The 27,433-nt window shown below is 37.0% G+C and overlaps 2 protein-coding genes across 3 annotated transcripts; one reads left to right on the top strand and one right to left on the bottom strand.

The window, feature by feature from the left end:
- The first annotated feature begins 6,951 nt into the window (after positions 1 to 6,951).
- On the top strand, positions 6,952 to 15,164 carry fam131c (family with sequence similarity 131 member C). 2 transcript variants are annotated; one of them, XM_081387721.1, is made up of 6 exons: positions 6,952 to 7,317; positions 9,165 to 9,235; positions 9,473 to 9,563; positions 11,319 to 11,534; positions 12,138 to 12,236; positions 14,043 to 15,164. In XM_081387721.1, exons 1-6 carry the CDS (start codon positions 7,287 to 7,289, stop codon positions 14,306 to 14,308), a joined length of 774 nt encoding a protein of 257 aa, XP_081243847.1. In that variant the 5' UTR covers positions 6,952 to 7,286; the 3' UTR covers positions 14,309 to 15,164. The 2 variants fall into 2 exon arrangements, with proteins under 2 accessions (XP_081243847.1, XP_081243846.1); XM_081387720.1 differs by having other exon boundaries at positions 6,992 to 7,317; positions 14,025 to 15,164.
- A 533-nt stretch (positions 15,165 to 15,697) lies between these two features.
- On the bottom strand, positions 15,698 to 25,793 carry clcnk (chloride channel K; the record flags this gene model as incomplete). The annotated part of the gene is made up of 19 exons (XM_081386525.1): positions 15,698 to 18,327; positions 18,474 to 18,560; positions 18,655 to 18,735; positions 20,116 to 20,186; positions 20,429 to 20,562; positions 20,738 to 20,954; positions 21,081 to 21,185; positions 21,613 to 21,682; positions 21,785 to 21,949; positions 22,051 to 22,135; positions 22,528 to 22,629; positions 22,766 to 22,850; positions 23,057 to 23,182; positions 23,303 to 23,378; positions 23,505 to 23,582; positions 23,666 to 23,805; positions 25,057 to 25,185; positions 25,382 to 25,513; positions 25,637 to 25,793. 19 exons carry the CDS (start codon positions 25,791 to 25,793, stop codon positions 18,289 to 18,291), a joined length of 2,079 nt encoding a protein of 692 aa, XP_081242651.1. The 3' UTR covers positions 15,698 to 18,288.
- Positions 25,794 to 27,433: the final 1,640 nt, after the last annotated feature.

Genomic DNA, 27,433 nt, shown 5'->3' with positions numbered 1-27,433 from the left:
CTTCAACCCAATTTTGGATTAAAGCAATTTCCTTTTAGCTGAGCCTTGAATACGGTGTTGCAGATGTATGCTGCTGACCTGCTGCAAGAGAGGACTTCAAACAAAGGAGGGCAACGTAAAGACAACTGAGAAAAAGAGATATCAATAGGTCATCCCTCTGTCAACAGCATGTTTTCATGCTCAGATAAATAGGTATTTATTATCAACCTACTTAAAGTGATCTAATTACTTATTACAGTGATTATTACATGGCTCTCTGTAATACTTGATTCTAATTCGTCAATCAGACCAATTCAGTTCCGGTCCTCTTTACTTTACTTTATTGTTTATTTTTACAGGGACAATGCACAATTTGCACCAGCTAACAGCTAGTTTACATCTGCTGTCTCCGGGCAGGTTAATCGAATGAAATAACATACAATATTACATATACACCACATAAAACCTCACAATACATATGTCCAGGAATGTAAGATTAATGAAATTAGTATATAAAAACAAAGAATTTACAACGAAGTCAGTTGTGGTTGCAGATTTGTTCTGATAGTAGCCAGTGCTTAAGCTTGGTTTTAAAAACTGTGAAGCTATCAATGCTTCGGATGTTTATGGGTAAGGAATTCCATATCAAATGGGCATATATCATATCCATATGGAATTCCATTTCATAACCGAAAAAGCTGTTTGACCAAAGGCTGTTCTTCTATACTACGGTATCAAGTCTCCCCTAGCAGGTCTAGTCCTACCGGCACTTCCGTTATGGGCCAGGCATCGCTTAAGAGGAGGGGGAGCAAGATTATGGATAATTTTGTACATCAGGCATACATCAGTGAAAAATTCAAAATTGTTAAAATTTTAAAAAATCTACTTTTTCAAAATGGTACTATGATGATAGTTCCTTGGTTTTTTGTCTAGCACTCGAATTTAATTGGTTGAGCGGCGTTCCAAAAATGTTTCATTTTTTCTGCAGGATACATTGTTAGGATGCATGAAATTATCCCTTTATACGAATGCATACTTAGTATGTGACAAAACAGTGGCTGCGTCCGAAAGCTTGAAAATGATGCCTTTGAAGGATGCATTCCCAGGCAGGATTAGGAAGACATCAAGTCTTGAGATTCCTTCATCTGATCGATTTTTAAAGGCAGCATAGATGTATCCTTCGCTGCCTATGATATCCCACAAACCTTTGCGTTCAATTCTATGGCAGTTATGCTAAAAAATAAAGATGGCGTCTGAAAGGTGTGGTTGGTTGTCAGTTTGTGTGTAAATGTACATTTTTGACGACCGGTCCGGTTTTGACTTTTGATGTCATTTCTTGTGAGAATTTAGTATTGTAGTAATACATTTTTTGCTTTGTTATCACCAAAGCTTTCTGTTTTGTACTTCAGAAGTCTGCAAAGTCGTTGCCTGATAGGGAAGCGAGGCAACAAATCAGCTGCCAAAGCTTTCAGACGCAGCCAGTCCCAACAATCAACATATTCATAAAACATTGCCTGTCTAAAAAGGATGCAAGGAAAGAAAATGAGGACAGATTTGTTAGCACTGATTCATTAAGAAAAAAAAAATACTTTATGATTGAGTAAAGCTATGTAACTGGTAATATTGTCAAATGTAAGGTACTCAGTTAGTGTTGTATACAAACAACATCGCATTCACAATTGTGAATGTCAGCACAGCTCTTGCTTGTGTAGTAATAATAATGACCAAACTGTAAAAAAATAGAATGTGAAATTAATATTTTAGTTTAATATATTTACTTATTTGGTAAGTGTTCTCATACTGTAAAAAAGCATGTAATAATTAGTATTTACAGTTGTTTGGCCAATTTTCAATGGCGAAATCCAGTCATTTCTATCCAAGCTGCTATTGAAAATGGATTTTTTAACCTGTGCACTTGGCTGTCATTATCGAAATAAAGCCCTTCAGGCTGATACCAGACCTCAGCTTCGTATCATGAGATACATGTGATGTCACCATCTTCCTTTCATGTTTCTTTTTTTACTCTGAAACGGCTCTTTAACACAATTACACTTTTGTTTAACAAAAGTACACTGGCTTTCTTGTGCTGATATTATGATCTTGATTCTTCATGAGCTAAATTCTTGTGGTGCTGCAACACATTTGTCCTGAAGCATTTAAACCCTTAAAAATGAGATTTGTCGAGTTGAAGTTTTCTTATATTACAGCGCAAGATTTACTGCCATGAAAACAGTTTAGGTTAACAGTATTAGCCAAGAAACAGGAATGGAATGGAAACTAAATCCCTCTTCTGCTTCTTCTCTTCCTAACAGGCTTTTTGCAAGCACTGGACCAAACCTGCACGGAGATGTTCAGCATCAGTAGAAATGACAAGAAATGCCACATGCAGATCATATCTGTGAATCCACCTTTCAGCATTTTCTTTGAAGCAGATAAAGAATGTGGAGGGTTTTCTCTTCGACAGCAACAAGTGGGGGGTCTCAGAGGATTTGCTCGCAGCAGCAGCAGCAGCAGCAGGTGAGGCGGGTTAGATTATCTTTGCCTGAAGTGTGAGAACAGCAGACGGTGGGAGGGAGTCAACAGTAGTGGGAACCTGCTGAGCTGGTGCTGTGGAGCAGGGATGGGCCTTTACAAGGGAAAACACTGGACAGGAAGAGCAGATCAGGTTTCTGATAAATTGAAGCTGTAAATGTGTGAGATTTTGATCAATAATGACTCCTGGCATACGGAAAATACAATCCTTTGAACAAATGGCATGGATTTTATGGGTTTGTGGTGATTTATTAGGACAAGAATGTGTTGTTACAAAGCACCAGCATTGGAAATCCCCTAGCTTCGCCCTTCAAGGCTGATGTTGAATTTAAGTGACACACATTTGTCATGTTTTAACATGCTCATAAAAAGAAAAATAGGTCTAACAGCTTCTTTGGTAGTCATTGTATTGAATCTTAATTTGGTAGACCTTTGTCCTGCGGATTACTCAAAAGTCAAGAACACTATTTTTTTGATTATATGTGACCCTGGACCACAAAACCAGTCACATGGGTCAATTTTTTGACATTTAGATTTATACATCATCTGAAAGCTGAATAAATAAGCTTTCTATTGATGATATGGCTTGTAAGGATATGAAAATATTTGGCCGAGAAACAACTATTGAAAATCTGGAATCTAAGGGTGCAAAAAAGTCGAAACATTGAGAAAATCGCCTATAAATTTGTCCATTTATGTTTGTGATTGTGCTGCATTCACTATCTTTACGGTAGGAAATTTACAAAATATCTTTATGGAACATGATCTTTACTTAATATACTAATGATTTTTGGCATTACCCATACAATATTTTTTTGGCTATTGCCACAAATATACCAGTGTGACTTGTGACTGATTTTGTGATCCAGGGTCACATATATCTTATTATTTATCATTTATTAAATATCATCTTGCGTAAACATAATTTTCATTCAGTTCTGTTATCTGTTATTCAAAAGTGCACATTTTGTTTGCACCTTCAATTCTTGTTTGTGTACATTATTCAACCTTTTTTCTTTTTTAATTAAAAATTATTATTATTATGTTTAACAGGATCTTTTTAAAATACACTATTTTGTAATTAAAGCTCGATAGCAACAAATATTTAGACATTTTTAAAACATCCTCTGACTGCATCTCTTCTTAAAGGAGTTAACCTTCTGTCTCGGGCCACTGCGCTGCGTAAAGCGCACAGTCCAGCCTCTCCAGGGGAATAACCACTGACAACTCATAAAATGGATTATTGCTTTAGTTATGTTATTTATGGTGACAGAAGTATGTAAACTGTATGGAGACAGAGAGAAGAAAAACACTGAGCCAAAGACCTCCAAAGTCAGCAGCCCAAAATAAAATCAGTGGTGTTGAGTGTGTTGTCGTGAGTGACGGGATCGAACTGACAAGTCCCATGGGAAAGGAATTTTTTTCTTGATCCAAAGTGAACAAAACTGTTTGTGTTTTTAATAAAAGAATCTTTGCAACAAAAGCAAAAGTGAATAGGAAGTAAATAGGCTTGGACTTAATGCTAATAGCCCAATGCACAGGACAATGGTGACACCAGAATAAAAATATTCATGATTCTGAAGCTGAAAATACAGAATTATTTTAGAAGAATATGCTTGCACTTTGTCACAGACTATATACAGTATATTTAAAATAATGTAGGACACTTTTTACTGGTAACAGAAGACATTTGGCATTATCAGGACCCACAAATATTCCTCCATTGCATTATTATACATTGTTAATGTCACCAGAACTCTGTAAACTTGAATTTTTTCTCACAGTAATTTTTATTTTGGGTGAACTACACACAATACAGATGCATTTTCACTTGTATGCCATGAAAGAGGAAGACTAGCTGTGCCTTTGAATTATTTGTACTGTTGTCGTTCATTCGTATGATTAATTATTCATGATGAATCTGATTACTAGGAGGGTTAATCAGAAAAAAAAGCATATAGATGATGGTGGAAGTTGTTCAGAAGACCCTGTGGAGTCCAGGATCTGCAATTACACTGATGAAGCACACTAGCTTGATTTAAGTGTTCACTCAGATGTTTAGTTACACAAAGCCGCACACATTTGCTGTGCCCTGTTCTCCAATTATAATTCATCACTCATGTCTCAGTGTCATCGGCCAGATTATATTAACAAATCTCCGAGCACCACACAAAACCCTGAACACACAAAAACAGATGATCCTCAACCTGTTCTCCCTATTAACCTGTTTAGTGACTATTTGAGGCATAGATTTGTTTTGTTTTGTTTTAGTTTTTTAGTTTTTTTAAAGGTTTTATTATATAACTATATAAAACAAGCTTTTTTACAGTGCTCTCACATTTTTTGGACCCCATTTCTTCTGTCATTATTGTGATTTTAGAGGTGGAAGCGACCTCTAAATTGTTTCTCTTAGATGATACAAATATGTTATGAAGTTTTTTCATGCTGTTGAGAAAGCTTGTGTGAATGGGCAGGAAAATCTGTGGGGATAGTAAGTGACTAGTTAAATATGCAGAATGGAAATTTATGTGCCCACAAAAGTCAGACGCACATGTGCAACCTCAGAGAGGGACAGAATAAACCATTTTGACATGGTGCAATTTGTGTAAATCTTTAGGCTACTATTTTCACATAGAAAGTTCATTTAAATGAAGTACTCTTTTGTGTCAAAAAAGATCATAGATAGTAGATAAACAAGATGAAGACGTGTATGTGCAGAGTGCAAGTGCATTTATTTACCACAAGGAGTCAGACTTCCATTAAGCTAAATTTAGCTTTGAGCTAACGCCAAAGTAGCATATTAGCAATGTTACTGAGGTAAGCGAGAGATGTTTTAGCAAATTAAATTATATTCGCATTGTTTAATATAAACTTTAAACAAACTTTTCAAACTTTTTTTTCTTTCTTCGAAAAATCGCGCAGTGCCATTAAAAAGGGCGCAGAGTTTACCTTGAGCAAGAACATGACTTGAGGTGATGTCATTAAAAAACAATTTGAACAATGTTTGCTTACTGGATTACAGGTTGACAAGAGACAAAGAGAGTGAAAAGAATGTCTTTTTGAAGCCACAAGTTCAGACATGTGTCCTGCATGCTCTGAGACATAAAACCCAAGAGCATTTTCTTTTGTGATAAGACACTTAAATAATGTACAAAAATGACCAAAACACACATTGAGCTTCTTATTTTGTTACATAAAATCAATAAAAAATGTGCATAGTATAAAATACAGTTAAACTAGCCTACATATAGATAATTTTTATTTACTTTTGTCTAATTTCCTCAAAGTTTGTCGTTAAATAGCCTACCAATGATTCACATGTCATTAAAACAAACATTTCTCATATTTACACAGATAGCAACATGTTCAAACCAGAGTTGGGTTTGATTCAAATGTTGTTTCTTCGCCAATGTTTTGCTGTCTAAATCTGATCCACGCTCATAAAGGCACATTGCAGTTCTGTATTTATTATGAATGTTGTTTGTTTTGCATGAATTGAACAAGAGTAAATGTAAAATTAACTCAAATGCTTACATTCAAAGGATAATATCTCCATTAGTGTTAAATCACAGAATACTGCCTTTCAGTCTTTACAGATAAATTAAGAAATAATTCATTTGTCATGGAAGTGGCACTATCTAATTATTTGAAGATCCATGTTCATATAATTCTCAGCTCTTCCTCTGAACTGCCATCTGCTCAAGATGTATAGTGAAAATCACATTACATAAGAAATAATTTTAATACATTGATGTAAATTAGATATAGACTTTAAAGCTAATTAAAAATGGTTATTTTTTAGCATTCAGGATGTCTGCATGCAACTTTACCTTTGTGACACTGGAGGGCAGCAGAAATCTTCTATCAAAAACTTCTATTCTTTTCTGCAGCTGTGGAAATGTCAGCTGTCTTGCAGAATACCTGAAAACACCATAAACCCACCTTTATATTCCATTAGGTCTGTTATATGTGTATATAAATCTATCATTTTCCACTTCTCATTTCTCTTTCTCGTTCCAGTTCCAATTTATGTAACCTGATGCGCAATCAGTACCAAATCGGTTATCGTCTGATATTCAGATTTTTTTATTGATTGTTTCCAGTTAGATATTTAATTGTGCATGCTAATGTCCCCTATTTTTATTTAATATTATTTTTTCCATACTGTACATGTACTTATAATGTTGCGATGCCTAAAATCACCTGTAGCATTTAAAATGAACTATCTTAGTTTTTGTTATTTATTTTTTCAGTTTATGTTGGCTAAATTGAATAGAATTTTAATATGAGCCATTATTCATAACATGAAAATAATTATCGGCTTATGGCTGTCTGTCAGAATTTTAATACCAGTGCATCCCTAATGTAACCTCAATGAAAGGTAATCATTTCAGTATGCAGATGGTGTGAAAGTTGGGTCTGAGAGAAAATGAGAGCAGAAGGGGGAGGAGAAGAGAGGGGAGGAAGGGAGGGACTGAGTGCACATAGTCAGTGTGCCGTTTCTCCCCACATCTCTCTCTTTCCCTCTCCTCACTTCCATCCACATTTAAGAAACAGTGCTTGGATGGACACTGAATCCCTTTTTTCCTCCAGTCTTTTCCCTAGTTTTCTTGTTTCTCCACCTCTATCCTCCAGTTGGCTCACTCTGCCTGTTCTACACCCCTTTCCTCCAAACACGCAGTCATCTCTCTCTCTCTCTCTCACTGTAGCTAATTTTTCCCCGTCGCCCCGCTCTCTGTCAGCATGGTGAACAGATAACTGCAAAGCTGTTGAACATGGGCTCCTGCTTCTACAAAGGTCACCAAGGTCAGTCTCTTCCTGATTGTATCTGAGTTTGTCTGTCTCTGTTCCATTAGCCTACCTGTTGGTCTGTCTGGTTTTCACTCTTATCTGTTTATCCACCTGTTTGCTAATCTCCAGCATAGAGAGCATTTTACATAATGCATGAATGTGGGGGGGAAAATCACAACATTCAGAAACAATCCAAACTGAGCACATAGTTGTGAGCGACTGAAATAAGTTGTAAATTGTTTTATTGTGTGCAGGTTTTATGCTTTATGATAATGATGCACAGTTTGCTCAGTAGAAAACATGTTGCTGCTAAAATACTGATGCGTACGTACTGTAGGCCTATTATAATTAAATACTACGCGGCTTTGGAATTCTTGATTCTGATTGGTCTGATCGCTACACCCAGCGATCCTATATTCTGCGTCCATATATCAGTCTGCTCCTCCATCGAAATCGGGTCTCCATCAACTAGGGTCTCCAAAACGACATACATTTAAAACATTAATTAATTTAAAGTGTAGGCTACAGGTGTGTGTATATAGCCTACCGGCGCTACTTTAATGTCTCATTGCAGCTACCACACATTTCATACAAACGCAGTTTGGGCCATCTTGTGTTCATTTACCGTTTAAAGTGAAAATACCCTCAGAGAACTTAGGTAGGTCTATTAATATTACTGTTACAGCGTTGTTAGGCCGCTTATTTTGTACATTGTAGTTGACAATTTTCTTTGCGGAAGTTTGTGACGTCAGAAACACCATCGAGTTCAAACCGCGTTTTTTAGACTGTCTTTGGTTCACTGCAGTTTTAAGGAGAAAATATTTGGCAATGATGCTTGCTGACTTATGAATTTACACATGGTTTGTCTTAAAGCACATTAAACACACCACATAGACATATAAACTACATTAAAAGCTGTATTTTCATAACTGGGGGACTTTAAATAATTCTCAAATCAATATTTCATGTCCATGTGTTGATTTGGTGAGCAGCTGTGTACATTATCGCTTACATAATGACGTCTTTATACGCTGAGGGATTTATTTTAGTTATTTGTCGCAAAATTTGCATGCCACGTTTAGATAACAACTGATTCTGAGAAGTTTCCTCTGAGCACCAGAGGGAAAATATTCTGTTCTTATTTATATCATATCATCTCACCTGAATGAGACTAGTATATTATGGTAAGGCAGGCTGCGAGACAGTTCAGTCTGAGTACACAGGTGTTGTGTCTCAGTATTTACAAATGGAGTCTAAGGTAAGAGGTGACATTTTATCCTCAAGGTGTCCTCCAAGGAAATGGCACCAATGAAGTGGATAATTTGTAAATCCCAGGGAGCGAAGGGTAGAGTTTGTTTGTCTGAGCCTGTGAGGGTTAGAAGGTCCAGAGCTCCGTAGCTATGGCTTGCGAAATGCCAGGGTCAAATCTACATGTATAATGCATATGTGAGATGGATGGAGTTTCACCGTGATGAATAGGAGGCTGGTTTTAGAGGGGGAGACACGCATGATGTGTGACATTGTAAAGGTCACACATTGTCAGTTGATACCTGTTAGTAAATAACATGCTGCCGGGTGCCTGAAGCTCCACAGGTCTGAGATTAGCTATCCTCTTTGAGGTCTAACCTCAATGAGATGCGGCCAGTGACGAAAAACGTCCTCTTGAACATTGGGGATCCCCAGGGAGGTGTTGTCAAGACAATCTCTTGTTCCCATGGAAACATGAGTGCAACAGGAGTGTGTCCCGTCCATCCACTCCAGATAAAATTCAATGCACACCGCCACATGCACGCACACTGTTGGAAAGATAAATTAAAGAAACAGTTATTTACAATTAATAGCATTATATTTTGTCCCTCTAGAGCTGCAAAGTGGCCAGCAACACCCCATGGAAGAGCTTCACTCATACGCTGAAGGACAGCCCATCTTCAAGGTGTGTTTTCTCACAAAAATTAAAATTTTAATCCTATCGTATATGTATAAATGGATCAACTTCAATGATACATGGGAGTTCTTTCACACTCTGAATGTGTAAGATCTGATAAAAGTGACTTGTTAGGTGTAATTAGCACCTGTGATTCACTGTTGCTTGCATATGTGATATCCTGAAAGGCTTTATTTGGAATGGTAGGCTGTCATGTGTTTTTTTCCGTCTTGTCATGTTATTCAGGGTAACCATCAGCCCTACAATGGCAGCATGTCAGATAAAAGGAGCAGCAGCGGGTATGACATCGGAGAATTGGCTACATCTTCCCTGCTGGGTGAGGAGCAAAGAGCACTTATTAGGCACCGTCACACTGTGTGTTGTTTTGCTAGGGTTTTGCTATCGTTCAGAATCATTCATCTGAATCAGAAGAGCAGTCGACCTTTACAGAAGCTTGCTAATGTAATTTCCCTCTGCCTGCATATCTCTCAGTTATGAACAGTTTCTCTCTCTCTCTCCCTCTCTCTCCTTCTCTAGTGCCTCTTTTGCCACCTGTTTTCTTTTCTGACTGTGTTTTTGCTTGACTTCTCTAGGCCCACTCTCTTCAGGAAGTTAATTACAGAGACTAATAATGTGTTATGGGGTTTTAAGCTTTTCCAAAGAACATTTTTGATCATTTCATTCTAATTATAAATGCAGTCACCAGCCGATGAATATGTATAATGAGCAAAAAAGAACCACAAAAAGCTCAAAAAAAAAAAAGAGCTAGAAATTAACTGCTTGTGTAAAAATGCTATTAGAAAGATTAATTTATAAAACACATGTCATGGGTTTTGCAAATCATTACTATATTCAGTAATAAGTTTTTAAGGACTTGCATGACAATTATGCACTCAGTTTTCCAGTGTAGAAATGTTCCTTTCCACTAGTACATTTGGTACAAAAAATACAGCCTGAAAGGAGGTGCTTAACCTTCAGAAAATGTTAATTAACATCAGGATGTCATAAAAATTGTAATGTGAGCTATTATATTTCCTTTTAATTTTATATGATATTTGCATTTTTTAGCTCTTTCACCAAAAGTTGGGGCAATTCTTAATATAGTTTAAAACTAGAGCTGTCAAATCAATTTATCGCGATTAATCACATCTAACAGTTTGTAACAAAAGTTTGTAAATATATGTGTGTGTTTGTGTGTGTGTGCGTGTATGTATATATATATATATATATATATATATATATATATATATATATATATATATATATATATATATATATATGTGTGTGTGTGTGTGTGTGTGATTAATTGCGATTGAAAGATTTGGCAGCACTATTTAAAGCATATTTATAATTTAATAAAAAAATGAATAAATAAACACACACACACACACACACACACTTACTTTACCATAATGGGTAACAGAATTGAAAATTTACCCTACATCAAAATTTACCCTATATCACCCAGTAAGTGGTGATCTAGTTTGGGACCAAATGTTGATTTGTAGTTAATAAATTAATAAAACAAAGAAATAAATATTTGTTTAAATATATAAAACTTTTTTTCTTCCAATAAATTGGGTAAAGCTTAATAAGCTTTTTTTATACATTTATCACTACAACAAAGTAAAAACCAATTCAGCCGATCGTGCCAAAATTATGACATTGTTTTATGATTTAATTGTTGGACACAATTGTGAATATCAAGACCTCTGAGGTGCTAAAGGCCAAAATCACCAATTTAAGGGGAATGACACTGTTTAAAACAAGCCTTTTTTATGCTAGGCTAGTTTTATGTTAGATAATCTTAATATCAAATCAGAAAATATGGAATTTCGTGCCTCTTTTTTCTTTTAAAAGTCATGGGGCACCAAAGTGGAATGCATTTAAAGTGTCCTCTAGTCTCTGCTTTTAGACACTAATCCTAAAAAGCTGTTCAGTTTTTGATGACTTGGAGAGAAAAAGCTCGATTTATCCGTTCTCACCTTTCCCTCCTCTTTAGCAGTACCTCTTCATATCCTTCCCTCTTTTCATTTCTTTTATTTCTTTTAATATTGATTTGAACCCATGCTAATCCCTCCGATCTCTTTAGGACTGCTTGCCACTTTTAAAGACCACATCACTAAGCCCACAGCGATGGCCCAGGGCCGAGTCGCCCACCTGATTGAGTGGAAGAGCTGGGGAGGGGAGGCGGCGTCGAGAGGGGGCTGGTGTGGAGGATGGGGAGGTGTGGGAGCCGCACTGCAGGAGGACGAGCAGCTCTACTCCCATCTCACTGATGAAATCAAAGAAGCACGCTTTGCAGCGGGTGAAACAGCATTTATATATTTAACATGCAGCTACCAAGTTTCAAACACACCTCTAGCCCTAAGTATAAAACTTCAGCCCTGCATAAAAGTATATACGGTAATACCTCGTTTATGTTATCTAATGCTCCTCACAAGTTCAGCACTACGTAAAATGAAGGACAGAGGCAGGATTTTTCCATTCTTTCTTTCCACACTGACAGCTCTTCTTTTATGTCTCTTGGTGACGTGTTGACGTCAGAACTATAGCAACCAATGTAGAAATACTGGATATTGACTACATTGTCTGAACCAACAGATCAGATTTCATCATTTGCAAAATGATAGTGTCATTAGCAACGCCTTGTCATTGTCTTGGTGACTTTGGTACAGCAAACACTGCTAATGATTTCTTCATAAATGTAAAAATGTAATTAATACTCTGAAGGATTTCTTTTTTTACAGACAGACAGGTGTGAAATACTTCTTTGATCTTGGTAATTGCCTATAATATTTATTTAAAGGTTAAATGCTTCTTCATAGGACATGAGTGAGAAAAGTAGAGTTGAGTTTTTTTCTGGTACTCTATGTATCTGTGACCTTTTATCTCTTCTTGCCTGTCTCAGGTGTGGCGGAGCAGTTTGCTCTGGCTGAGGCAGCGATGAATGCCTGGTCCACACAGGACATTGAAAATCAAACCACAGCCGGCACAATCCCATTACAAGGTAATGATAGCACTGTCAATATCCCCAAACTCAAAGCTGCAATACCCAAATAGATGTGACCAGGGTCCAGAATTAACACTGCAGGCAAACTAGCTATTGTGAGTAAATACAATTTGCCAGTGAGCAAGTGATTTTATAGGAACTGCAATATAATACAATGGTTTACATCAGATTGTAACAATGATCTGAATCGAATCATGCCAATGTTAGTGACATGAAGGGTTCAAATCTATGTTAAACTACACACTAAGAAAACACCTGTTGTAACTCAAACATCTTTTATAAATTTGACTTCAATGGAAAATTAGATGAACTAGATTTCTTAAAATTACCATGAGAAGTTAATCTAGTCTTCCTCCAGCACTCCATGCAATAACGTGTGAAATAAAACACCAAAAGAACAGTACAGAATACATTTTCATCACAGGTGCCATTTTACAGAGAGATTTAGACTCTTCTCATATATGATGCTGTGAGAAACACACTATGAACTGCGGCTAGATATTTTAATTATTATAGGGAATAAAGCATGTTATTTGAATACAAAAATAAGGCAAAACACAGTTTCATGGTTGGAAAGATACATTTCTGGTAGAGGTGTTAAAAAGTTCATTTTAGACCCTACATGTAACAATGCTGAAATGATCAGCTTCACTGGTCACCAGTATGTTAGCTGGTCCATGTGAAAATATACTGGCTATTCTGGTTCACTAGCAAGACCAGCTCTATACCAGCCTGTAAATGAACTGTTTTTGAAGAAGATCTTGTGTTGTACTTACCCATGTATCATTTCAATTATTCTGTATATATTATATTCATATCCACAGCCCTTGATTAAAAGTAGAACAGTACTCATTGAGGTTATTAGCCCCTTTCACACAGTAATCCCGCTAAATTACAGTAAAATTACCAGAATGACTTTTCCAGTAAATACACAAACACAAGCAACAGCGTTCCGTCTTTTTACAGGTAAGATTCACACATCAATATCAAAATATGGATTAACTCTGCGATATCAATAATTGGAAATGACCTTTAAACGCTGAGCTGTTTTCTTCATCCACCTGGATGAGGAGAAGTGCCTTAGTCACAGTTAAAAAAATTACAAACACAAGACGCATAATAGTTACTATAGTACTGCAGTTACGCAATAACTGGTAAATGGACTGGTAAATGGAATAGAAAGCAGGGTCTCGAGTGCGAGACGTGGCGCAACGGTCAGATGTTTGTCTAGCACATACACAAAAAAAGCAGCAGAACTTACTAGCTTTACGATCGGCCCTAAGCTTTCTTTCTTATGTCAGTGTGTTCTGATTTTTGTTCACACCCAGCATCATACCAGTAATTTACTGGTAATGTTACAACTTTTGAAAAGTTCCTGTATGACTACACAAGACTGTATGTGTGAAAGGGGCTATTCTCACCATCTGGTTCATCTCACTCCATCCCAGCTTGTATAAAAATAGTGCTATTTCATTATGAAGGGGAACATCATGACAGCCTTGGTGCAGTAAGAAGCTCAGAACAAAGACAAATGATATGACCTGTTTAGCCAGATGAGCCAGGTTCAAAAACACATTTTTGCCTGGCTCTTAGGAGTCTTACAGTTGAATAAATGACTACATAACAGAAATGTCTGAATGTGTCTGGGCCATGATGACTCATGGATCAAGCAGATCAGAGCTCTATATTGAGTTTGGGGCTTATTAGGCTTATTCATTTATGCTACAATTTTCATTCTAGAAGATGTGTGTGCTTGAGGTCTTTTTAATTTCTGCTGTCATAAAGATGACGATGTCTTCACAGACCCCGAGGGCCTCTATCTCTCTCAGTTCCTGTTGGATGGAGGGAGTCTGGGTGTTCCTCAGCACCTGTACAGAATGCACATGGAAGTTGATGACACCAGTTCCCTGGCACCTTCTCATCCTCCTCAGTCTCATTCCCCCAGTCATTCTCATTCTCCGCTGGACACGCAGCGTCCGCCTCAGGAGCAGAGGATCTCGCAGTCGGAAGGGCCCGTGCGACACGCAGACAGCATCTCCCTGTCGGAGGATGAGGTTTTTTATAACTGAAGTTTTGATGACACAGCGGAAAAAAAAGAGAAAAGGTTTTTCATCTATTCTTTGTGAGCGTTGATGAAGGGTTATCGCTTTACCGTTAAAGTATGTAATAGCTACAGTTGAGCCTCTTCGACAAGCAAAGAACGCAGGGATCGTTGTACATGCAGACATGTCAATTCATTCACATATCACATTGCCATTTTGCAAATGAAAGCCTCTCCGTTTGCAGTAATGATGTTGGAGATCGGATTGTAAGTTAAAGGGGTTACACTAATTATGTCTACAGGAAGGTAAAAGGTCATCGCACATAAATGCATCTAAAATTATACATTGACGGAGGGGTGATCAAGACCATAATGCCCTTTCACCTTTAATTGAGTGTTTGTGGATATTTGCAGCAGCCTTTCACCATCAAAAAGAAGCGGAGGCCTTTTAGCCCTATAGACTGAAGAAGAAAGAGCCAAAATAAAACACGCTTTCATCTCCACAGACTTTTTTTCCGGTGCATTTCCACTAAGAACGGCTCAGTGGGGCTACAGGGTTAACAGGATCCTTTTGTGAGGACTCTGGAGGGTGAAAGTGACTTATTGACCTTTGAGCAAAGCCGCAATCATTACTTGGGACAGTGAAGTAGAGATTTTAAAGATTTTTCATAATGCTAAATGTTTATATGGGGATTTTGAGTATAAAACGTCTAACGCACCAAATGACTAGATGAATCCTTAAAGCTGAAGTGTGTAATTTTGCTATCCTCATCAAATAAAAAAAGATGGCCCCGCCCCAAACTCATGCCATTGGTTGAGCCAGTGTTGCTGGTCGGAAAGACTCACAGAGCATCAAATCAACCTACAAATGGCTTACTTGTAGTAAAAAAAAGAAAAAAGGTTAATTATTATTATTTTGATTCGGTTAATTATGTAATATAATTAATAATAAACAATACCAATATTATTTATATGAATTAATATTAATTATTAAGATGGAAAATGAGATTAAATTGATCTACAAATGCTTACATGTTGAAAAAAAATTGGTTTATTCTTGATATTGTGTTAATAATATTCATATTATTAATATGGAACATGAGACATGAGGTATAAATTACTTACTTGTTGCAATTATTTGGTTTATTAAAATGGGAACACTTAAGGGTCCTATTCTTATTAGCATAAAGTGTGACCATTAATATTAGTGTAATATTAAATTTACAAATAGTAAAATGGTTCATTATTATTAATATTATATAATATAATTAATATTAATAATATTAAGATGGCAGATTGAATCAAACTACAAATGGCTTACTTGTAGCAAGTATTTGTTCATTAATATTTATGTTATTTTTGACATTAATATTAGAAATATTAAGCTAGAGAAGTATTTTAACAAAAAATTACACACTTCAACTTTTTTTATTTTAAAAGTGGGTATGGTCACAATTGCCACAGATTTATAAATCACATGAAGAAGTGAAGTAGAAAAAAAGTGTTACCTCAGCTGCCTTTGAGTAACTTGCCTCCATATTGTGTTAATAATTGTCAGCTTGTTCTGTTCTGTTTTGTGCAGTTCTTTGTACGTGTAAATTATGATTGAATCTTTAAAGACCTCTAATCTACATTGCTGCAGAAATCACTTGCTTTCAAGAACATTCTTGTGTTCCTGCGAGTGTCGGAGTGAAAGCTGGAATGACAAACGTCTTGCCTTTTCTCTGCAATTAGCCCTATTCACACTCCACTAACAAAGAAAGGTGATTGAAAGAGAGAGATGGAGGGAGAGAGTGAGGGACGAGGGGATTCTAGTAAATGCAGTGGCAGGAGAGGGTGAGACAGGAGGGTGTTGGGAGGTGGAATGGTCAAGTGTTATCATGCTCCAGGGTCTTTTAATAGAAGTTTACACAGTGTGATCCTCACGTGCGGTGTCAGATAATGTGTGTGACAGCTTTGTGCTCCACAAGTAGGGTTTAATTGTGTAGATAGAGGCTCTGTGGTGGTGAGCAGAATTGGAATTGTGTTTGTATTTCAGCACAGTATATTAAGGAACAAAACACTGGGAATTTAAATGAATTCTTCTAAAACCTTTTCTGTGCAAAAAGCACAGGGAATAATGAGAGAAAAAGGGATGGTTGAGAAATCAAACAAAGGCCGTTTATTACCGAAGCCTTTGTTCTGCTCTTTTCTCCCAGTGTGAGGCTCACAAAGCTAACACGCTGCATGAGGTTACAAACAGATATCTCATTTCATTCAAACTCTAGACATGCATATGATATTATACAGGGTCAGTTTCATCAGACCCACCCACAAAGCTTGACAGCAGCCGGGTACAATCGGACCCTAAATGTCCCCTTTAGTTTTTTTCTGGTCCCAAAGTGTATGACTATTCAATAATATATATTCTGTTTTATTGAAAATTGGTGGAAATTTTTTTTTGAGAGAATGAATTAATCATAAGAAATTTGGATAACACTTTACTTAAAGCCTTTATGTATAATGCATTTTAGAGGTATTCATAATGTACATTATAATGCATTATATCGTTTCATTAATAACTGTAACCAAAGTTAAAATGCATGAAAGCGTGTTTTAATGCATTATACTTTCTAAAGGTGTTTTATTACTGTGGTTACAATTAATCACGAGATCACAATGCATTATAAGGTGCATAATAAAAAAATACTTTTATAATGCATTATACACAAAGGCTCAAGTAAAGTGTTACTGAAATTTGCAAAAGTTTGCAGATATACAAAAAGTGTTGAGGGGCAATACTAATATATGACCCTGGATCACAAAACCAGTCACAAGTAGCACGGGTATATTTGTGGCAATAGCCAACAATACATTGTATAGGTCAAAATTATTGATTTTTCTTTTATGCTAAAGAAAATCATTAGGATATTAAGTAAAGATCATGTTCCATGAATATATTTTGTAAATTTCCTACCGTAAATATATAAAAGATATTTTTTTGTGAGTGAATGCAGCACAATCGTGAACATAAATGGACAACTTTAAAGGCGATTTTCTCAATGTTTTGCACCCTCAGAATCCAGATTTTTAAATAATTGTATCTCGGCCAAATATCGTCCTATCCTAACAAACCATACAATGGAAGGCTTATTTATTCAGCTCAAAATATGCATAAGCAGATACATTTGCTATAGCAAGATGTTTTTAAGCAACATTTATCTATAAACATTTAATTGCAATTTTCTCTGCAGCCAACACAATCTCTTTCGTGGCATATTTGATGTTTTGTCTTTTTAAGATGCAATAAAAGGGACTTTGTCAATAATAAAAAATAGTTCCACTTTTTAGATGGTTATTGAATATCTATTGATTTAATCACCTTGACAAAAAATCAAAAATGCATCTTTTGTCTCAGAATATATGTGATCATTTTAGAGATTCCCATTAGTGCTATAAATCTACATTTAAAAAATATATTTAAATATACATTTTAAGGTAGATCAATCTACCTAAAAATTAACCATTTGTCGAGATGTTCAGGAAAGTGTTCTGGTAGTGTTTGTTGCTATTTTTGATTTAAAAAAAAATATATATATTTTACCTTGGAGAGACTTTCTCCTTGTGGTACCCTATTAAATTGCGGCTTCATTTCATAATATTTTTTTAATTATTTCTCTATCCCCCGTTTCACAGACAAGGCTTAAGATAATTCCAGACTAAAATGCATATTTGAGCTGTTTTTCCTTAAAGCAACTTGCACTGTGATATCTTAAAATATGTCAGTGCCATTGTCTCAAGACTCACACCAGTAATGGGTTTTTCTAGAGCACGTTTATAAAAGGCATAATCCTGGTTTAATCAAAGCCCTGTATGTGAAACTGGGCCTATGCAAAATTATTCATGGATCTCCTCATTATGATCCATGTAAAATCTCCAGCAGATGAAATATTAACTATTATTATCAAAATGGCAAGCACAAATTGATGACTGTCCTGGATTCTGATGTCTGAGCTGATTGTCCATGCATCAGACTTCCTTTGCCATCTCTTCGATAATTTTCTTCATCTGAAAGTAAAATCACGTGTCATAAGGCCATCCTTTTTGCAGTAAATACATCTAGCTAGTGTGACTGGTGTATTCATCATTATTTTGTTTGTGTTTAGAAGTATGCGTGTGTACATATTTGTCCTTGTGCAGACTGCTCTTATCACCTCTTTCCATGTGACGACTCCACACAGCCGCCCATTCTCCGTTATAAACAGACGCTGCTCACCCGTGACACTCATGATACAATGAGCCTGACAGAACACACACAGACACGCACATAGTAGAGGAACACCTGAACAAAAACATAATGTGAAGGAAACAGTCACCAGTTTATTCTCACCGCACCTGCTTTACGGTGGATTCAGGAGTCAGGTGTAGCCGCACAGGTTGAATAGAACAAACTTCTTCAAGCCGTTTACATGAACCCTGCAAGAAAAATGATTTAATGATGCTAAGAAGCAGGAGCGTCATGTGCCCTATCGGATTTTGAATGTATCTTAAAACAAATGATTAACACTTTACAATAAGGTCCCATTAGTTAACATTAGTTAATGCATCAACTAACAATGACTAATACATTTTTTTTTGTATTTATTCATATTTGTTAATGTTAGTTAATAAAAATACATCTGTTTATTGTCAGTTCATGTCAGGTCCCTTGTCAGGCCCCCATTGTAAGTTCATGTTAACTGATGTATTTAACAAAAGGAACCTTACTGTAAATTGGGTAACACTTTATTTCAGCCCACTTTAGGCATTCTACTAAGTAACTTTGCAATTATATCTCTACTAACTCTTAGTAGAGTATTAGTAGACTATTAGTAAACACTTTATTTTGACATTCTACTGACTATAAGCAACTACGTCAACTTATTCAACTAAACCCTAAGTCTACTACAGTCTACTAATACTCTAATGAGAGTTAGTTGATATGTAGTTGCAAAGTTACTAGTAAAGTGTCTAGAGTGGACCATCAAAATAAAGTGTAACCATAAATTGTTACCAAAAATTATCGGATAAATAAAAATGTTTCATGCTTTTAAAATAAACCCTTCCTTCTTCTGACAATTTGGTCATAATTTTCTTACTTTTTTCTATAGATCAAAGAAAATGCATAGTGATCATGGACTGTCAAGTTCAACTGCAATTTAGCTTGATTCATTATTTAAAACAGTGACAGTTTCAGATTTGAACCTTGATCTCATTGCATATTAATTGAAAACTGTAACACTAGAGCTTTGGGGTCTGTTCACACAGAACTTTTGCGTTCCACTGCGCAGCTTTTTAACTGCTAAACTTGCACTAGATTGACGTTTTTGATTGTTGTGGCATGTCTCACTGCTTACAGATATGTGAAGAACTACGATGTTCAGAAGTTGTAAAAGTTCACCCCAAATTGAAAATTCGGTCATCTTTTACTCACTCACATGTCATTCCAACCCTGTTTCAACTGTTTTTTGCACTTATAACGAAAGTCAGTGGGGTCCAAAACATTAAAACCCATTGAATTTCATTGTATATATAGACAAATAAACCCCCACTGAGACAAGGTGCGGTGTCATTGGAAAAAACAGTGGAATGCAAAAACACTTTCTGTGTGAATTGGCCCTAAAATGGGAAAGGCAAAACTGACACTGGTGCCACTTAAAAACCCAAAAAGACAAGATCAAAAAAAGAAGCCCCAGCTGAGAATCCAGCTTCTGAATTGAAATGCTTTGATTATTCTTTCGTTATTTTTTATTATTCTTTCAGTAACTTTTCCTGCACAATTTCTGTTATGACTCAGCACATTATGGGTTCAATTACCTCATTTCTATGCTCTTGCAGACACTCCCGCAGCTGCGATTTGTTGATTGTTCCCAGGAGAATAGGAGAGTCTGGGAGATAAGAGAAAAAGTAAATGGCATCGCCTCAGACTGTCGGCCTCATTTCATACGATAGTACTGTCATTGTAAAGTACTGTACTGGAACATTTTCTTGAGGGTGCAGTCTTGAGTGTGTCACCTCATCAACACACAATCATTTGGCCTTTGGGCCTTATCAGCACACACATTTCACTCTTTTCTGGGTGTTATTAAAGTGAGAGTGTCATTGAGCTGGTGATATTAGTTAGGCTCACCGTGAGAGTTCACCACAGGAACTTCAGTGTCTGTGCTGTCGTTTAGGGTGTGCTGCACACTTGTCAGTGTGTCTGTCCTCTTCAGCACGGCTCCCGCTGGGACCGCAAACTGCTTGATCTGAACATCGGCCAACCTGTGGGAGAGCATTCATGATGAAAACCATTTACTATCCAGCCATCACTACCTTGATGTCTCCCTGCAGAATCTTGTTTTGCGCACAAGGCTGTGTCATCTGAAGAAAAATGCAATGTAATTTCAAGTTAGAACATGGTGGAGCCTGAAGGCAGACGAGCAGATAGTTTACTCACTTTGGACAAGCCCGGATGAGAGATGGCAAGTGCGGGAGCTGTTTAATAAGGGACAAGCCATCGTAGAAAGATGGACGGTGCTTTGCACGAGCCACCGCGTTGGATACCAGCGTAGCAACCAGAGCGGGGACAGCGTGAGAGCATTGGCCAGTCATTTCCAGAGCCAATAGGGCAGGAGAGAGTGTGTGTGTCACAGCCCCAGAGAAGGCAGCTGCTCCTGTACACACACACATACACAGAACATGACCCCATTAATGCATTTAGACAGGCCTTATCGTCTCTGTGAGCCTGCAGTGTTCATAATCCTCCTTCAGAAAACTGACAGGATAATAAAATTGTTTACCTGCTAAAGCATAGCCGCCCGGGTTTATCAAACTCTTTGTTGATGAGATTCCATCTGAGAGCAGATAGGCCGAGCCCTCGCCTACGAAACGTCCCACTGCAGCACCTAAAACACGTTTCAACGGGCTTCTTAAAATAAACATCTTATGGTCCACTGGATTCATTGAAAACTGTATATGGTTAAACAAATAGATCATAAATTATCACTAACTACATTTTGACAACTACAATACTACATTTTATTTATATATTTTTATTTTGTCATTGTTATTTTATTATTTTTATTATGGTAATTATACAAGTTATTGTTTTAGTATTTTATCCCATTTTATTTTATATGTATTTTATCACATCACATTTTATTTTTTATTTTATCATTATTATTATAATTTTTATTTTATAATTTGAATTATTATTGTTATTATTTGTTCATTTTTTAAATGTTTCAAAATTGTATCATATTTTAATGATTCATATTTTAATTCATATTTTCCCAATTAGCATGATGTAAATCCCATGGTATGAAGACCTACCGTAAACAAATACTGGCATGAAATAGCCAGCAGGTAAAGGCAAAGTACAAGCCACGACCAACAGCCCAACCTTACAGAGAGATGGTAGAAATCATGAAATCTGCTTATGAGAACCTTTTTAAATTCTTCTACAAGTAGCTTATGAACACCATGATAATTATTTCTATGTTACCTTCACAGTAATGAAAAATCCTAGCGTTTGGAAGTAACCTCTGCCGGGTGGGTTCCATGCCTCCCAGAATTTGTTCTGAGGCTCAGGCAGGGCAGAGGCATTCTGGGAAACAGTGTACCAGGAAGTGCCGTCTAACAGTGAAGTAAGCAGCTGCTTCATTGTGAGCTAGTAGAAAACAAAGAGAAATTTCAAGTAAATACAAAACGAACACCAGAGCACCAAAGTTTGAAGTACTGCCAGTATTCCAGAAATAGGCCTATCCTCACCTCAGCAGCAATGAAATGTCCCGCTGAGTGATAAAACGTAAAGCAGGCAAGGAGAAATGCCACAATGGCTGAATAAAGTGACTTTCTGGATATGATTATGAATACAAACAAAGTTAGATAACAACAAATATCTTCAGGCATCCAATTAAAAGACATATATTTGATGTCAACATACAGTGGGGTCCATAAATCTGAGACTATGATGGAAATATGGGATTAAAAATCAAATTTACACCTGGAAATAAAATATTTTAGGATTGAAGACGTAAATATTTCAAGTTAAACATTTCATTCACACACACAAAAAAAAAAAGAAGAAGAAGAAAGAAAGTAGAATCATTTCAGTAGTGGTTGTTTGGACCTCATTGTGTGTATATGTATGTTTGTATGTATATGTACACACACACACACCAAATAAGGACAAGGAAAAGTCTGAAAAATATGAAATTGTCTGCTGGAATAAATGTTTCAGCTCACTCTGTTGCCAGAAATCTGCTGATGGTTTTGTTTGTTTTGACAAAACGCAGAGCCCAGCGATGACAAAATAAGTAAATACAGCTGAGAATACTGCAGAACAGCCTGAATCAGAGGAAAACACCATTTGAACAATTACTGCTTCATGAATTTTAATAATATAAACACTGAGATAACAGACATGACTAAGCGATATTTAATTTATGACTGTCCATCGCCAATCTGGCAATTGAGAGCTTACCCAAGCAGAGCGAAAATGAAGATTTCAAAAGGCTGGTAAGGCAGCTCACTAGAGAAGCTGGTTTTAAACAGGGCCTGGATTGTCTCTGTTGACATGGAAAGATTGAATTATTTCTCTCATATATCCTTCTGGCTTCTGGTGGTGTGATACTTTCAGTTTAATCACATTTAAATTCAATCATGCCAATTCATAGCTTCCCATAAGGCTAACTGATGGTCTTGTGGTGGATGAGATTACGAAGACACCAGTAGCATCCATTAGGGGGCGCTGTAGTTAATGTAAACCTCTCACCTTGATCTCTACTACAGACAGAGAGCAGCCTGAAGGTGATCGCTCCACAAGCCGCTGCAAAGAAGCAGGGACAGTAATCTCTGACTGAATAATGAGTCCCCATCACCTCTACACTGAACAGAACGCCTATGATGGTAGAACAGAGAGACACATTCAGGGAAAGGTCAAGTGACTGATGAGATACACTAATGACTTTGTGTTTTTTAGTACTAAAGAACATCACGGACCACGGTGACGTCAACTCACCGCTGATTGGAGCCCCAAAACAGCTCGCAACGCCCACTGCTGACGCCACAACCAGCATTTCTCCTTTAGCTGCTCTCTGAATGAACCGAGCCACGAGAGAGTCATTAGTATAAGTAGCCTTCTATACAATTTCCATCTGGTTCTCATGATACAAAATTAAAGAGGGCAGCATGGTTCATTTGTAGCAGTGCAGTTCAGCTACCTGCTTTCCACCACGACAGGAAACATGCAGGCGATTCATGAACGCACCCACCATGATAGATAAATGGACAAATGGGCCCTATTGAAATGAGTTGTATTGTCAATACATGTCAAATTTATTGTTAAGCTCCACATCCTCATTTGTATATAAGAGGTTCTTACCACTTTGCCAAGAAACACTGTGCTGCCTGAAGCTAGTGTGCATATCAAGCCAAACACTTTCGCAAACAGATTGGCGAGGGACAGATAACCTGGCATGTCTATCCCTAAGAGAATAGCCCTCGCCTCAGGAACACCAGAGCCTGAAGGGTCATGGGTGAAGCACATAATGCATGACCAAATCACTTTGATGTTTTATGTAAGTCAAACCAACAAGCAAAGCAGGGGTCTCATTTATAAAACTGTGCGTAGGAACCTTACTAAAAGTGTATGTGCGCCCGAAAGCCAAAAAAGGCGTACGCAAAAAAATATTCAGACTTATAAAACCGTTCGTACGCCAGAACCTGCACAGAATTCACTTTGTAAATCCCAGTCAGCGGAAGATTGTGCGCACATGCATCTCCTCCCCGAAATAACCATATATGGAGCTTACAACGCCTAGTTTTACTATGCAGATCCTCATCTGCATATCATTTGCATATGATTATTCATCCACGTGATAACGTTTAATGGTACAAGACACATTACATTAATAAAAATCAAGTAGTTGCCTATCCTTGCCTTGTTTTTGAATACATAAATCAAATAGTGTATAAAATACATTTCAGAGAAAGTTTTTCTCACTCTTTCCCACTGGCCGAATTGTATTTTTAATTGAAGCAGATAGGCCTTGGGCATTATATGCACGAAACTATTTTCTCAGACAGTCTGGTATTATCATGATAAGCAATTCTCTCTGTGGTTAAAACATTTAAACACAGCACGCCACAGGAAAAGTGTTCAAAAACATTGCATCCACAACAAATATTTCTATTGATTGAATTTGAATATAAAAAATGTTGTAACTTCTCAGTAATGATTTCATGTTTAAGTGTTTAACTCCATTAATTTGAATGGCATATTTAATCTAAATGTTTATATCAGAAGTAAAACATAGTTTAAATCATTATTTTATTTATTTAAACTGGTATTTGTGTCAGTTTCACTAAACGGCCCAACGCGCTCGCTGGCGCGGACATTTAAGATGGGATGGATATTTGCTTCAAGTGACAGGCTTGGTGAGTGAAAGTATATTTGTATTATCTTTCTGTATATGTTTAATTTTCTTTAGATTTTCTGTCTAAAAAGTGACCAAAAAGACACTTGACACTCTTTCAGGGCCTGTTTTGTGCGTACGCAACGGTTATAAATGAGGCCCCTGGTGAATTGATGCATTTAATTTAAAATAGGCCTACACTAAAAATGTGTGTTGTTGATTTTGTTGCATGCATTTACATGTGTAAAGCACATTATATTTTACTCTAAATAAGCAATTTATGAAATGATAGCAAAATTATTTTTATCTTTATTATTATTATTTTACCATGTAAAGATGTGATGAGTGTCTAGCTGACCTGCAGAGAATGGGCAGATGCTGTGGGCGAAGCTGGTGGACAGGGCACAGAGGCATGCTGGGTAAAGCGTCCAGCAGAGGAACTGCAGCAGGCGGTGACCCTTCAGACAACCGTACAGCCATTGGTGAGCTAATAAGAGAGAAGGACATGGACTGAGGTTTAACAGTGTGTGAGAAATAAAAGAGAATCTGAGGTCGTCTGTTTTTGAAAGACCTTGGCCCAGTCAGCTGCTAGAATGCTTCAGTGTTAGCCCAATTGGCCCTCCTGCATCTGTATGTACATTTTTTACTAACCATTTTTTAAGTGACAAGGTGGAACTGCTCACCATTCAGCAGCTTGGCCACAGTCATGTCCATGAAGAAGCTCATTAGAGCGGTGATGATCCCTAAGAGGGCATAACAGTACCACTCCATGCTAGCAAAAGACACCAGAACCTTCTTCACATATAGCACACACTCTGCCCAAATGCAAAGCAACATAAATCACAGTGGTTAATTATGATAGTTTGAATTTCAGCATTGAGGATTGATAGAGTGAGATCATTGATGACAGGGAGGAAATTGCAAATGATCCGCCTCACCTCTGATGCGTGACCGTGATTGTTGCCAGGGTCTCCATGAATGCTCATCAGAGCTGATTAGCTTTTCCTCCACCGTATCTGGGTCTATCTCATCTTCATGTGTGCACGGTTCTTCAGTTTCTTCAAGATGCTTTACATTTACACTAATTGCATCCATTGTCTGAAATGCAACATGAACATGAAGTCTTTGTGTCACCATGAAATTAAAATGTACAATTCTTATTTTTTCATGGAATAGTAGCTACTTATTATAAACGCACATCATTAAATTTTTTTTTTAATTTATGTGTCCTCATAATCTTTAATCTTGTAGCCACATCTCTTTTGTGATGACGTTTACTGATATGAGGGTGGGACAACCTGTCACTCACATGAGATCCACCAATAGCAAACCACAACGATCCAATCAATAATGGACAAAATCAAGCGGCTCCCGCCCTACGTTTTTTCTTACTCGAGAAGCCGTTTCACTCGGATAGGGTACGTCACAATATGGACGAAAAGACTATGCAACTTTCATTTCATAATGGCTTTAATGCAATTTTACATCTCTAAATCTCAAAATGATTACACATCGCTCTGGAATTCTCAATTCTGATTGGCCAATCGCGCCATCCAGTGTTCTGATACGTCACAATTTTCTCCGTTATCCATTGACAACACTGTTTCAAACCGCTCAGCCGGTAACTGCGCACTCCGTGGGCTCTTAGCGTAAGTAAAATTATAGCGGAGGTAAAATCATACAATAATTTGAACTCAAATCATTGTTTAATGTCCATGCATTTATTTATTTGGCAAGTAGCTGTGTTAGACGCGGGATATTTTAATTTCATCGTGGTACTTTTCGACTGACTGCACATTATTCCTAATAACGTCATAGATAGGCCTAGGCCTTACAGGTAACGTAGTCCCGAAATATTGGAAATGATTTAATGTTAAACTAAAGTCATTTGAAAACTGAAATATAAAGTTAGAGAGCTCACCTTGGCTTTCAACCTGTTGCCTCATTCCAAATGAAAGACCGTTGAGGTCAGTATCGACTCTTTACCCTGGCGTCACCAGATGAAGCTTGAAAGGAAAATTAAGCTTTAACTTATTTATGGCGCACGGCCTCTGCTGCTTTGCCTCTGGGCAGGCACTGAATTGGAACAATGCGAGATTGAAGTTTACTTTTTTGTTTTCTCTGAAATTCATTTTGATCTCATAAATGTCATTCGGCCTTAACTTTCAATTAGGCGGTTAATGAAATGACCTGTGATGCGTTATGAACCTTTGTTGTTAAGGCGAGAGGGCAGAGAGTGATAGAAGAACCCAACTGACCTTTAGAATTGTCATCATCACTCACTCGCTTTAATGAGCCCTGACTACATTTCTTAACAGGTGAAAAGAGCAGCATTAATTAAAAAGTGTACCCAGCTTTTCTCATGTAGGCTATTACATAATTTAAATAGTGATTGCCCCTTTATATGGTCTCTATTTGAGCACTGTTTCATATTGCATTAACCTTCATTCAAGGTGAAAGCAATCACACACACACAAACACACACACACACACACACACCAAATCAATGTCACGCACAATAATTGATTCACACAAAATTTCCAAAATCACATAGCTGCGGTGAAAATACTTAATAATATAATTTCATTATGCATCAGTAGATTCCATTAAGCTATTTCAGACAATTAAAACCATGAATGCATCATTCTGTTGTATGTTAAAGTCCTGTTGTTTCCTACCCTGTGGAAATTAATTTATATTATTGTCACGATGACCAGCACTATACCAGTCGATAA

This window comes from Scardinius erythrophthalmus, assembly GCF_964197995.2.
Source record: "Scardinius erythrophthalmus genome assembly, chromosome: 15".
Lineage (NCBI taxonomy): Eukaryota > Metazoa > Chordata > Actinopteri > Cypriniformes > Leuciscidae > Scardinius > Scardinius erythrophthalmus.
The sequence above is the reverse complement of the archived record's forward strand: the minus strand, read 5'-3'. Positions and strand labels throughout refer to the sequence as shown.